At 31.9% G+C, this 14,003-nt stretch overlaps 1 protein-coding gene across 2 annotated transcripts in view; it reads right to left on the reverse strand.

Moving 5' to 3' along the window:
- The window catches only part of LOC114332675 (tectonin beta-propeller repeat-containing protein), a 137,116-nt gene extending 123,219 nt beyond the window's left edge, over nt 1–13,897 (reverse strand). Inside the window, exon 1 of one of the 2 annotated variants that reach the window (XM_028282504.2) lies at nt 13,601–13,897. Coding sequence is in view for 1 of the 2 variants with exons in the window: in XM_028282503.2 (XP_028138304.1) it covers nt 4,217–4,441 (225 nt within the window). In the remaining variant the exon portion in view is untranslated. Of the gene's footprint in view, nt 1–4,216; nt 4,650–13,600 lie in introns of those variants that run through there. The other variant, XM_028282503.2, reaches the window with a different exon arrangement.
- Between the last annotated feature and the right edge of the window lie 106 nt (nt 13,898–14,003).

Here is a 14,003-nt window from a genome sequence, read left to right on the forward strand (position 1 = left end):
ACAAATCAAACATAACAAAAAACACATTTTTTTTTGCTAAATCTTGTAGACTTACTATAGTTTTCGTCGAAGCAATTAAGGAAAAAATAATACTTACTCTAGACTTATTAACAGTAAATGACGTTATCTTTGGAAGAAATACGTCTAACAAAATGTAAATTTCTGTTATATTATGTATAAAAGGTTTTAAGGGATTTCACAGATCATACATATCAAAAAACAGATTTTTGCTAAATTTTGTAGACTTACTATAGTTTTCGTCGAAACAGTAAGCAAAAAAATACTTAGTCTAGACTAGACTTACTAGTAACAGATTTATTGAAGCAAAACAGTACTATTTAAAAAAAATGGAATAAAAAATATTTCTATAGTTAATCGGAATAACTAAAATTAGAGTCTAACTAGAGAAAACTATAGTAAGTCAAAGAGTTTAACTCAAACTTGGAATACCTTCCACTGTTTCTTGCAACAAAGACTACAGTAACTCAACTTACTATAGTTTTCGCTTGCAGGAGTGTGGGTCAGAAAACTTACTATACACATGCAAATGCTTTACTGGTTGCCTTAAAATTGATACCTGATTTACCATACTTTTCCACCTAATAAGCTTAAAAAGAATAATAATACCATAATAGTAAGTCAAATGTAACGTTTTTTGAGTTACGATAGTCTTCATTGCATGGGTCGATATGTTAATTCATAAATTGTAATAATTATTAAGGTCTAAATTTTTATATTATTTTAAATTTCTGCATTTTATAAAGAGTATGTAATTGATAGTGTTTACATAAAATAGGGTTGTCATCATTTTTATTGTTATTAAGAAATAAAACAAACGACAACTCAACATTATATTAAAACAAGTATTATAAGCAAATTAAAAGATACTTAACTGGGCACTATCAGAGGTAGCAAAACATTTTATAGTATTTTTACTACAAAAACGTTATTACGTAGGTTAAAATTTTTGACGTAAGAGAACTGTCAAAACATTAGAATGTGACTTTTCATTATTGCCGTGTTTATAATAAACATAGCAATAATGAAAAGTCACATTCTAATGTTTTGACAGTTCTCTTACGTCAAAAATTTTGACCTACGTAATAACGTTTTTGTAATAAAAATACTATAACATAAGCAGAACCACAGTTTTTCTATTAATAAAAAATGGAGGGAGCAAGAAACTCTCGAAAGAAAGCGAGGGTCTGGAAGACCAAAACTATACTAAATTTAGGTAGGTATGTAAAAATAAAATTAATATTTTGTAATATCTCCATCAGCAGTGATAACAGCTTGTAGTCTTCGGTCCATCTGCGTGAAATGAACTATGAAATTGTCTTCTTCAGAGAGCTCTTCCCAAACCTTGCTCTCTTTCGAGAGTTTCTTGTTCTCTCCATCTTTTATTAATATTAAAAACGGTTGTTCTGCTTACGTTAAAATGGTTCGATATGGCAAATAGTGACCAACCATCTTCTAATTTCGTTACAATTCTTGATTTTAGTTCTTTGCCAGCATGTGGAGCCCTTTTTTGAGGTTGAACCAAGGTTGAACAGAATAAGTTATCTGACAAATTTTAAGATTTGGCAGTGACAGTGACAGTATGTAAATAATAACGTTCAAAACGAACGAGGACAGGTTTACCAAATGAAATGTCTTTGAACAATATCACTTATACAACTCACAGTGATATTGCAAATGCTTTTGCATTATATTTCTCATCAGTTTATTCTGAGAAAGTAATCAGTAAACGTGTTTTACCTCCCACCACCAATATAACGATTAATTCATGTAATATTACAATATCTCAAGTATATGAAAGGATGATGGCGTTAGATGTGAACAGAGGTGCTGGTCCTGACAAAATACCTCCTATAGTTTTGAAGAAATGCAGTTTTATTTTGGCCAGACCATTGTGGAAAATTTTTAATTCTTCATTGTATACTGGTTACTTTCCTGATTCATGGAAATTAAGTTTTTTAACACCAATACATAAAGCTGGTAGTAGATCTGACATTACAAATTATAGACCGATTTCTATATTAAGTACCATTCCTAAGTTATTTGAAAGCTTAGTGTCCGACTGCCTCTCGGTATGTTTCAAATTGTTTCCAGTAGATGAGCAATATGGTTTTCAGAAACACAAATCATCGGAATTAAATCTTCTTTGCTATTTGAATGCGTTGTCAAGTGCTTTGGAGGGTGGGTATCAAATTGATTCTATTTATACAGACTTCTCCAAGGCATTTGACAGGGTAAATCATAACATCCTATTGTCTAAATTAGAAGCTGCTGGAGTAGATGGGAAACTGCTTGAATGGCTGGAAAGCTACCTAATAGGAAGGCACCAAGCAGTAAGGATCCAGGATTGTCTATCTCAGGATGTAGTTGTCAGTTCTGGGGTCCCTCAGGGTTCACATCTGGGTCCGCTATTATTTATTATATTTATAAATGATATTGCAGATATAAACTGTGATAAGCTTTTGTTTGCGGATGATTTAAAAATCTTTTCGAAAATATCTAGTCTTGACGATTGCGAAAATCTGCAATTTCAATTAAATAAAATACAGAATTGGTGTAAAGAAAATGAAATGGAGCTAAATGTCAAAAAGTGTCATAAAATTAGTTTTTATCAAGGTAGAACGTGTATTCCGTTTGAATATAAACTTGATAACACACCACTAGATTGTGTTAATACAATAAGAGATCTTGGAATACTGTTTGACAAATCGCTAAAATTCGCAGATCATATTGATTCTATTATTTCAAAGGCTTTACAGATGCTTGGCTTCATGAAACGAAACTGCTATGATTTTAAAAGTCCCAATGCCCTAAAATTGTTATACTGTTCTCTTGTTAGACCTTACTTGGAATACTGTTGTAGTATTTGGTCACCTTACTATAATGTTTACGCAGAAAAAATTGAAAAGGTCCAAAACAAATTCCTTAGGTTTTTGGGATTTAAAATTAGAGCTATTACTGGGAGTAACAGGTTTTACAGTTATGACGAAATTAGAGCATTTATAAATATCAATACCTTGGAAGAACGTCGTTATCACCATGATTTGAAAATTCTATATAGTTTGTTAAATGGTACAGCAAATAGTCATTATTTATTGTCTAAGGTTGGTTTTAAAGTTCCTTCATACAGTACTCGAAATGCAGTCGAAACCACTTTTCATGTACCATTTCATCCATGTAATTATGGCCTCAATGAACCTATAACTAGAATGTTACGTCTAGCAAATCAAAATACCGAGAGGCTTAATTTTAGTTCCACACCCAACCAATTTATACGCAACTTACAACAAATTAATATTGCCTCTTAATTGTTTTGTTATGTCCACCTTTACCAGTCTGTTTCTAATTTGTTTTGTATGTAATTTATATTATTTATGTTAACTCTATTTTAACTATTATATTTTATGTGTTATATATATATATATATATATATATATATATATATATATATATATATATATATATATATATATATATATATATATATATATATATATATATATATATATATATATGACTTATATTTAGTATACTAAATTGTTCCAAAATTTGTAAACAATTGTAACTTTATTGGGCTTGTCCCGTGGAAAAAAAAAAAAAATAAGTAATTATCCTTCAAAATACACTGCTCAATTTTCTACAAAATACGCTTTAAGAGTCGTAATTTTTTTTTGGAACCAGCTGTACCTATGTTTACTCAAAAACTAATTCTTAAAAACATATATGGTATGTTAAACAGTAAATGGTTAAGTTCAATTAGTTACCACTATAAACAGCCCGGATTAACCGATAATAGCATAAAAGGCCCGGTTTCAGGTAAAATTTATTTTAGGCTTTATTATGGGAGTACCGTCTAGTCAGTGTTAATTGCAAAAGACCAACTCTGTCTACCTCGGTGGCTTATCGCTCCAGGTGGGTCTTAACAATGGGCCAGGTCAGATAAATTTAATAATATTTACAACCGCACTAATTGAATTCAAACCATTTACTGTTGAACAAACCATACATTGCTAGATTGTGACACCTCTAATAAAGGTCTTAATGAATTAATTCTTATGAACAAGATTAACATATCTCACCTGAGCTAAAAGAACACATCTGCTAAATATTTGAACATTTTGTGATGATCAATACAAAAACTGTTGTTTGCCCTGATAAATAGTAAACTATTAAACCCATTACTTGTTATTTAACTCACCTCGTTTTCATAAGCCTCTTCCACCACCCTGATAGGAACATCAAGACCATAAACATACACATAAATCTGATGATCTCCTCCAAGGGCCCACAAGAAAAATGGTACTGACGACAATTTCTTAAACTCTTGACCAGCATAAGGCAATTCCCTCCAGACAGAACCAGTGGTTGAAAGTGTATGAACTCTACCTTCATTGTTAATACCAAACAGCAAAGAACTAGGCATTTTTCTTATTTATTAATCAATTAAAACATGATAGGATTCACCAACGTTTTGTTTTAGAATATTATGATTTGCTTTGTATTTTTATAACAAACTAAACAAACTTATTAATTCTTTTAGTGCCTATTTTCTACTTTAAAAACAATATAAATATAAATATCTTTGATGGTAAAAAAAATGGTTTTTGTTGTTTAATGTTGATGTTGACAATCCAAACGTCAACAAAATATAAACATAAGCATAAGACGTCATAAGATATAAAAGTTTTGACATTTTATTCGCAAAATTAAATTCCGACAGAGGGTGCTCAAAATTTCAAAGATGGACGATAACTCTAGGAAAACAATTCATTTTGTCATTTGATCTCATAGTTCTACAACGTTAAATTAAAATCATTTACACGAGTGTTTTGCCAAAGTAACCACTAAGTTTTGCCACTAAGATATCTTAAGGCCGCGTCTCACCATCAAATAATTTGATCAAACAGTTTGAGCAAACTTGACGTACTTGAGGAAGTACGTCAAAGTGACGTCACAATTGCAGTTTTTTTGAAATTCTAAAAATCTGTGCTCTCACTATCAGTCTAGTTTGATCAAATTTTTTGTATTGACTTGTCTAACTTGTTTGTACTTTATTTAAAATTAAAATTTTTCATTATTATCCACAATGAACACTCAGGATGTGACGTCACTAACTGTCACTTTCAGTTTGCTCAAACCAGTTTGATCAAATTATTTGATCGTGGGACGCGGCCTTTATAAGTTAAAGACGACTCAAAATTATGTTTCATCTGTATGCATTCATTAAAATTTGATGCTAACTACTGATTTGTTTTTACCTTTTTTTCATAAAAAAATCTGTCCCCTCGATGATCACACAGCGTTTTAAAAATTATTATTATATCTTAGAATTTATAATTTTGTTTTTAATTTAATTAATAGGTACACTACAATTTATTTTACACCAACAGATAACAATTTTTAATTAAATAAAAACTGGAAACGTGGAAACTATAAGTAGGTGAATTTATTTTATAATAATTGTGTTCTGGAAATTACGAGGTGGTCGGAATATTTTGCATAGCAATGTACATAATATATACTACATTTTATTTATTTATTTAATTTTGAAGTCGCTTAAACATTAAAAAATACTACGTTTAATACAAACGTTAAATTAACAAAATGTGTGATTTGGCATTAGTTAATTTAGGTCATTACGTAGAGTATAATAGGAATGAATACTGAAGAACACTGCAATAGTTTTTTTAAGTCGAAATTATTGTTAATTACAACCAGTGGCGGCTCGTATCACTTTAAGTAGGTAGTGCCAGAATTCGGGCAGCTGCCTAAATTTTTAGTGACGGGTTCACGATATTGTCAAAAAAGGTATAAAATAGAAATTAAAAAAAAATAGGTACGGATACTTTTACATTATGTAGGTACAGTATTTCTCATGATCATCTTTCAGTGCGTCACAGTTTTTCGATTTCTTTCTAACGCATTAAATTGTATGTGACAGAAAAAAAAGGCACGTCGGTGATTACATTTCGTCGGTGACATTTTTATAACATTTATTCTAGTTATTCTAGTTGTCGATAGATGGCGCCATAATAAAAAAATAATTTTTTTTAATTAGATAATAATATTACAAATATAATCTGTATAATTTATAAGACTATACAAATGAAAGAAAATACCATTTTATAAATGCAAGAAACACATTTGATTTGTTTTTATTCCAAATTGAAAATAAAATGTGACAACTGTCAGATTTAACTAAAATGTCATGTTAGAATAAATGTCATAAATGTGTATTATCACGGACTTACCCTTTTTCCTATCATTTGTTACGCACTGAAAAATGATCATGAAAAGGACAATATATACTATTTCTGGGGTGTCAAGAAATTTAAACATTTAAAATGCATTCAGTGATTGATTTGACATCATGTCCGTCCAACAAGTAAAATCTCCAAAATCTCTCAACTTATCGCCCTTTACACAAATATCGGACAACTATAACTAACTGAAATTCACCAGAGACGCGACGTCTGTCGTTTCATCGGCAATCACTGCAACACAAAGATAATTTTCAATTTCTTTCCTTATTTCCTCGTTATAAACATCTAAGATGCACTGAAGGAGTTCATTTTGTGTTGTTTTGAGGTACATGCTTTTAAAGATTTGGAACTTTGAATATGAACCTAATAAGTCGTTGTCTAATTCGGCTAACATTGAACAGTTCCATAAAGATGCCTCTATTTTCTGAATTTTCCTCTTCGTCGTGATTTCTCAAAACTAACTTGAAAGCTCCAGAAAACCATATAGATATAATTTTTAATTTGATTCAAAACATATCGCTTCTTTATCCACTTCTTGTTCATTGTGCTTAATTAGACTATCACGATAAGCTGAATTTAACTTATTAAAAATTAAAAAATTTTAAATTACTTAAAACTATAATAGTTTATAATTAAAAGTTTAATCATTAAAAACGTAATAATTATAAATACAAAAACGAGCGAGCGCGCTCGTAAAAAACTCGAAAATATAATGTACTACCCTGTACGAGAATCTTTTTGGATCTAAGATCCACTATTCACTATGATGAGCATAGTAAAAAATATTAGATCGAGCCAGTCACGAATTTAAACGTGTATGAAAAGTGCAATATAGCTCTATCTCTGTCACTTACATAGAATGCCCGTAAAATCTTTCTCTTTTCAGCTGAGCCATCTAAGCTTTCGGCACGGGGCACGATGCGATCATTCCTTCCACTGTGAGTGGCGAGGGTTGTACTACACTGCACAGTTGCCAGATTTTATATAATTTATAAAGAGAAAAGAAATACGCACAAAAAATGAACGGACATTAAAACGGTTTAAAGATAAAAAAATATGTTTCTGTATAAAAATAAGGTCGTGCCATGGCTCGATGGCACTACCTCACCGGCCGCCACTGATTACAACATAAACTGACCGCAAATATGTACACAAATTAATGGCAAAGTCAATGTTTTCCTAGAGTTGATGCTTTTCAAATTCGCCACCAGGCGTCACCCACTTTGCGGTTACTCGCCAATAGGGCTTTTCATCGATTGTCATTTGTTTCGAGCATCTGTCATGTGTCACATAATATTAATATATCTACGTCATACGTCTTTGGTTTGTATTATTGTTATATACCAATAAAGTATGTCGTAGATATATTAATATTATGTGACACAAGACAGAAGCTCGAAACAAATGACTGTGAATAAAAAGCCCTATAGGGCTTTTCATCGATTGCCATTTGTTTCGAGCTTCTGTCATGTGTCACATAATATTAATATATCTACGTCATACGTCTCTAGTTTGTATCATTGTTATATACCAATAACGTATGACGTAGATATATTAATATTATGTAACACACGACAGAAGCTCGAAACAAATGACTGTGAATGAAAAGCCCTATAGGGCTTTTCATCGATTGCCATTTGTTTTGAGCTTCTGTCATGTGTCACATAATATTAATATATCTACGTCATACGTCGCTAGTTTGTACCATTGTTATATACCAATAACGTATGTCGTAAATATATTAATATTATGTGACACATGACAGAAGCTCGAAACAAATGACTGTGAATGAAAAGCCCTATACTGAAAAAAGTAATACTTTTGAAAAATTTAAACGCAGAATGAAAGACTAAATTATTACCGAGGGCTAAAAGTCCCTCAGAATAAATAAAAAGTTTCTTTTGAATGAGATCTTTGAAAATAAAAATCACACTAAATTGTCTCTTAGTTTTTCACCCCTGTAACTTTTTTCTCAGAATTCGAAAAAATAAATCCTATTTAAATATAGTATTGGAGCCGAAATTTTGCGACCTATGTGAAATAAAGATATCTATCATAAATCAATAATTCAAAAAGTTTGCTTTCGTCACATCCCCTAATTCCTAATCCTGTTTTATTTTGAGTGGGTATAAAAGTTCAACATACTAAAATACTGTTATTTGTTTCAATCTTTCTATGTAAGCCATGCATAATATTGTGTAATTAATAAAAATAGAAAATTGAACTAAACCTACGAGCAATATTATTTAATTATGTAGTTTTATATAGTTTCTTCTGGCCTACGCGATACGCCACTGGCATTCGTGTTTGGTTCTAACTTGGTTTTGGCTTCAGATTCGTTCTCGTTGCGGTCACTCCAGGGAGAGGGTAAAAAATTTTCCATACTCTAAGGGTATTTGCAATGATACAAACCAAAGACGTATGACGTAGATATATTAATATTATGTGATACATGACAGAAGCTCGAAACAGATGACTGTGAATGAAAGCCCTATACGCTTCTTCCTCTTCTTCTTAATTCAGTCATTCAGTTATATGTCGGATTTGATAGGACGTAAGGACGTGACGCGAAGTTTATCTCTGGCGGTAGGTCACAGACCTTTGTACTTGTACCATTTATCAATTTAAAATCCTTAAAGTGACTTAAAATCAACTGAAACTTCGTACGTCGTATAAATACTACAGAATCAAGTGTAATCTATCATGTACAATTTACGATTAGAATTGTGACGCCCGCAGCTCCTTAAATGCATAAAAAAGTGCGGAAATAGGCGGTAAACTAGATGTGGACTAGCGCGAAATTTCATACTATGTTTTCTGTATTTTCAAAATTGAACAAAGTAATTTTATTATTTATTTTTGTAGACTCATTATAGATTTTAATTGAAATTGAAAAAAATTACATATTGTGTTATTGACTCCCCCATCGCGTAAATGGACTTTTCCAACTGTCTACTGTCACTGTCACTGCGAATCACGAACACGATCCGCTATTTCGTTGTTTGTGGCGCTATTTCTGTGACGCTCGTATAGAAACCGTAGAAAACTATAGAAAATTTAGCCATAAAAACTTGGTAACTTCGAAGTAATCTACCTTACCTATGTACAGAATCTACTACCCTTGTAGTAGAAAGCAAAATTACTTTTTCTTCTTCTTCTTTAAGTGCTGTCTTCCAATCGGAGGGGTTGAATATCATCACCACTATCTTTACCCTATCTGCCGCTGCCACAGCATAGAAAACGCAACGTCTAGTTTATTATGCTGTGCCGCTGCTCTGAATAGTTCTATAGAACTGCATTTAATTTAAACCAGTCCCTTAAATTATTCTTCAACCAAGCTCCTCTTATCTTTTCCTGTATTATCAGTCTTAGCATTTCAGATCGCTGTCCTCTCGATTATGTGTCCCAGATATGGTAACTTTCTTATTTATATTGTGTTTATTATTTCGTATTCTTTGCTCATTTCTTGCAATACTTTCGTGTTCGTTTTCTTCGATGTCCATGCTATTCTAAACATCCTTCTGTAACACACATCTCAAAGCACAGTAGTTTATTTATGTGTTCTTGCTTCAATGTCCAGCTTTCAAGTATGTAGCATCTCAAAGCTCTTACGCTCAGTTATAATTTCAAATCTTTGTTGCAGAGAATTGTTTTCATTTTTAAAAACGCATTTCTTGCTATTTCTATCATGGCCCTTTTGTGCTAATATTGTCTGAAATCCAGGTTCCTAGATGCTTGATTGTATTTGTTTTCTTAGCTTAGTTATTATCATGTATTTGGTCTTTTTTATATTCATTTTTAGTCCATATTCTTCACAAAAACAGTTTGTTTTGTTTAGTAGTAATTGAACTTGTTCAGCAGGGCTTGCCCTATTCACGGTATCATCTGCATATCTTCTGTTGTTAATAGATCTTCCGAAAATTAGAGTTAATAGTTCACTTTGAGATAGTAAATGCTTCCTCAAAAATGGATTCACTAGTCGTTTATACATTATACAGGATGTATCATTAAGAATGTGCAATCTCTGAGTTGTAGATTCTAGACCTCAAAATATTTAGATTTAATCCAAATCACCTAAATAAAATATGGCTTTACTGAGTTACATGGTGTTTTATTTAACAATTTAAAAACTATTTTTACCCAGTAGGACTTTAAAACTATTTGACGTATCCTTCATACTTGGCAGAAAGTGTGGCTACTATACGCTGTGAGCTCGTAGGTAGAGGGGATAATTAAAAATTCTGCATTAAGAGTTGCATATAGCTTCTAAATGTCTCACTAAAGTTGTTGTATTAAAGAGTGTCGAAATCAAAGATCTTAGTCAAAATACTGGTTACAATAGTAACTGTGTATTCTACAACTTTCCTGTCGCTAAGCATAAGGTGATTCAACGACAAAAATGGATTGATGCAATTAGAAAAAAGTAAGTTTTTTTTCTCTGATTCTGGCCTTGGTTTAGAACTAGAACCTTTAGCCTCGTAATTGGATAACTTATCACTAACTCAGGTGTAATGTGTAGTGTGTGTGTTGAGTAAGTGTCTTGTTACTTTGCAAAGTCGATGTCATTGTCTTTGCAAAGAGACGCTAATTGTATCCGAACGTCTGCGGTCCCGCTGGTGAGTACCGATCCCACAAGGACATAAACTATTTTCATTTATTAATTTATAATAAATGAAAAAATTCCTGCCCCTGTTATGGATTCGAACTGACTACCATTCGGAACTTTCAATCCAAAGGTTAGGCGCTCTTACCACTGAGCCACAGAGGGGGTTAAAAAAAAAGTAAGTAAACACAATTTTAATTTTAAAACGGTAGAAAAATTTGAGCTAAAGAATCAGTTAGCACACTCTCGAATTTTGACGGTTCCAATTTTACAATCCAATCCTGAAACAAAATTTGAATGCGTGAAGATAACGACCAATCACAGCAAACGTAGGATGCCGTTAACGTCATTCATCTGTGCGAAGGTATTATGCCAATAATGCTAGATAATTTCTCAAACACAAATAAAATAACTAATAAAATTATTTAAAATGACAAACAAGTCTGATTGACATTTAGACATTTTTTCTTTTACATTTTGTTTCTTGTCAAACAAAAAGGTGGAGAAAAAGCGTAGGAAGAAAAACTTGACTTGGTCTAATGTCACCTTATTAGGGATGTTATACAGTGTGGTGGAATAAGTGTTGCCCCCCCTGTTAACTTGTTTATTTTAAGAATATAAGCAAAACGCTCGGACAGGTCGATTTTTAAACTAACCATAGTATATTATAGCATCAACGTTTCGAACTTTACGCGATCCCTCTTCAGGTGACAGACATAACTTTGATTTTTTTAAATGGGAAAGTACATCATGTGACAGCTCATTTAAAAGTTCTTAAAATACTGATTTCAAAAATGTATAATACTTTAATCCTGTTTGAGAGCGTAGGCGCAAAATTTCGGCCGAATTCTTTCTAAATGCAATCATTTTTTTCGAATCCTTAAAAAACTAATGAATATTTTTGAGAAATTTAAACGCAGAATGAAATATTACAGTATTTTCGATGGTCCAAAGTCCCTGAGAACTCCTATAATGTTTATTTTAATAAGTCACAGTGGTGAAAAAAAGAGAAAATTTAGTGTAATTTTTAATTTCAAATATATCATTCAAAAGAAACTTTTTGTTTATTCTAAGGGACTGTCAGCCCTCGGTAATAATCTAATCTTTCATTATGCGTTTAAATTTTTCAAAAATAATTATTAGTTTCCTCAGAATTCGAAAAAAATAAATGCGTTTAAAAAGAGTTCGACCGAAATTTTGGGCGTACGATCTCAAAAAGGATTAAAGTATTATACATTTTTGAAATCAGTATTTTAAAAGCTGTTAAATGAGGTGTCACATGATGTTCCTTACCATTTAAAAAAATCAAAGTTATGCCTGTCACCTGAAGAGGGATAGCGCAAAGTTCGAAACGTTGATGCTATAATATACTATGGTTAGTTTAAAAATCGACCTGTCCGAGCGTTTTGCTTATATTCTTAAAATAAACAAGTTAACAGGGGGGGCAACACTTATTCCACCACACTGTATGTAGTTTTCACTAGGAATTTAAAGGCATTATAGTTCTATTAATCTTGTGTTAATTAATAATAATACATAATAATTTTTTTCTAATATTAGTTGTCAACATAAACGCCAAAACGATAAGCAAAATCTTAAAAATAATCATAATGAATAATAAATTCTGTATTTACTGATATTAATTATCGATTACAATCCAATTACTTCTTTACGTTGTAAATATTACACGACAAGAATTAAATAATAAGTTTGAAACAACTATTATTTGCTTTTCTAATGTCCTCTTTAAAACTCCGGCCGAAATAGGAACACTAGTCAACCGTTAGATGGCGATACCAGCAATACCAGCGAAACTCACAGAGGATAGGCAACACTTTTTTCTTTCCAGATAAATTTCCGGTAAAAGTTATACTAGCAATACTGTAGGTAGGTGGCGATACCAGTGAAGCTCGGAGGGTATACATTCTATTAAATTGTGATAAATTAACGTTTCAAGCTTCTACCAGAGGAGGTACGACAGGGAATAGTGAATGGTTGACCCTTCCGAAATTCTACGCCACTGGGGAATTACTATTTTAACGCAATTTTTCGTTACTTTCTATGGTAACTCTTCATTGTTAACGCTAAAGTAATTAGTTTTCGAGATATTTGAAGTTAAACATGAAACGACACAGTTATTTTGATTAGTTAGATTAGTAGATTAAATCCCGGTTAGAGGCAAAATTCCTCTAACCGGGGTTTAATCGGGACAGAAAGTGCCGGCCCTAAGAGAAGAAAACTGAGATATATGGGACATGTGATGAGATGAGATAAATATCAATGACTCCAGGTCATTATGCAAGAAAAAATCCAGGAAAAAATATCCATAGGAAGGAGACGTAATTCATGGCCTGAAGAACCTTAGCGAATAGTTTGTATGCAGTAACAACGAATTATTTAGAACTGCGGTTTCGAATGTAAAAATCGATATGATGATTGCTAACCTCGAAGCGGAGACGGCACCTAGAGAAGAAGAAGAAGAATTGCTTCTACGATTCAGTTAAAATCTGTTGTTTCGTTTTTAAACAAGATCCATTTAGCAATTTGTTATTTGTTATTAGAAAATTTTCATTATTGCCAGTTCAATGTCCGTTAATAGGAGGGTAGACATGAAGGGAATATGTCATGTCGACAGTACTTCTCATGGTGGCATAATTTGTAAGCCGTCCCCCATGGGCGATAAATTCAGTTCTTTTTCTTCACTATATTTTCTTACCTTAAGAAATGAATTTCACCTCTTCTTTTCAACCAGATCCTTTGGAAACACAAAGAATGTATACATGATACTGTTATTTATAGTATCATGAATCTACATATCCCATGGTTCACAAAATTTCCTAACCTTTGCTGGGTGAATATCACTAAAAAACTATATTTCATAGAAATTTAAGACCCGCAATTATGGTGGTAATATCTTAAAAAGACTAACTTAAGCAGAGGAAGCAAAATTTCAACTAAGGCTTGAGATTGGGTAAGTTCTGGCTTTTCAACCTTTGTTTACAAATAACAATATGACAGTTGTGACGTCATACTTCGGCTGTCAACCTTGAAATCTCTTCGTATTTTTCTATAATAATTATATCAGACTTTTTCTACAATATAGAGTTTTTATAGCACAT

Source organism: Diabrotica virgifera, chromosome 1 (assembly GCF_917563875.1).
Source record: "Diabrotica virgifera virgifera chromosome 1, PGI_DIABVI_V3a".
Lineage (NCBI taxonomy): Eukaryota > Metazoa > Arthropoda > Insecta > Coleoptera > Chrysomelidae > Diabrotica > Diabrotica virgifera.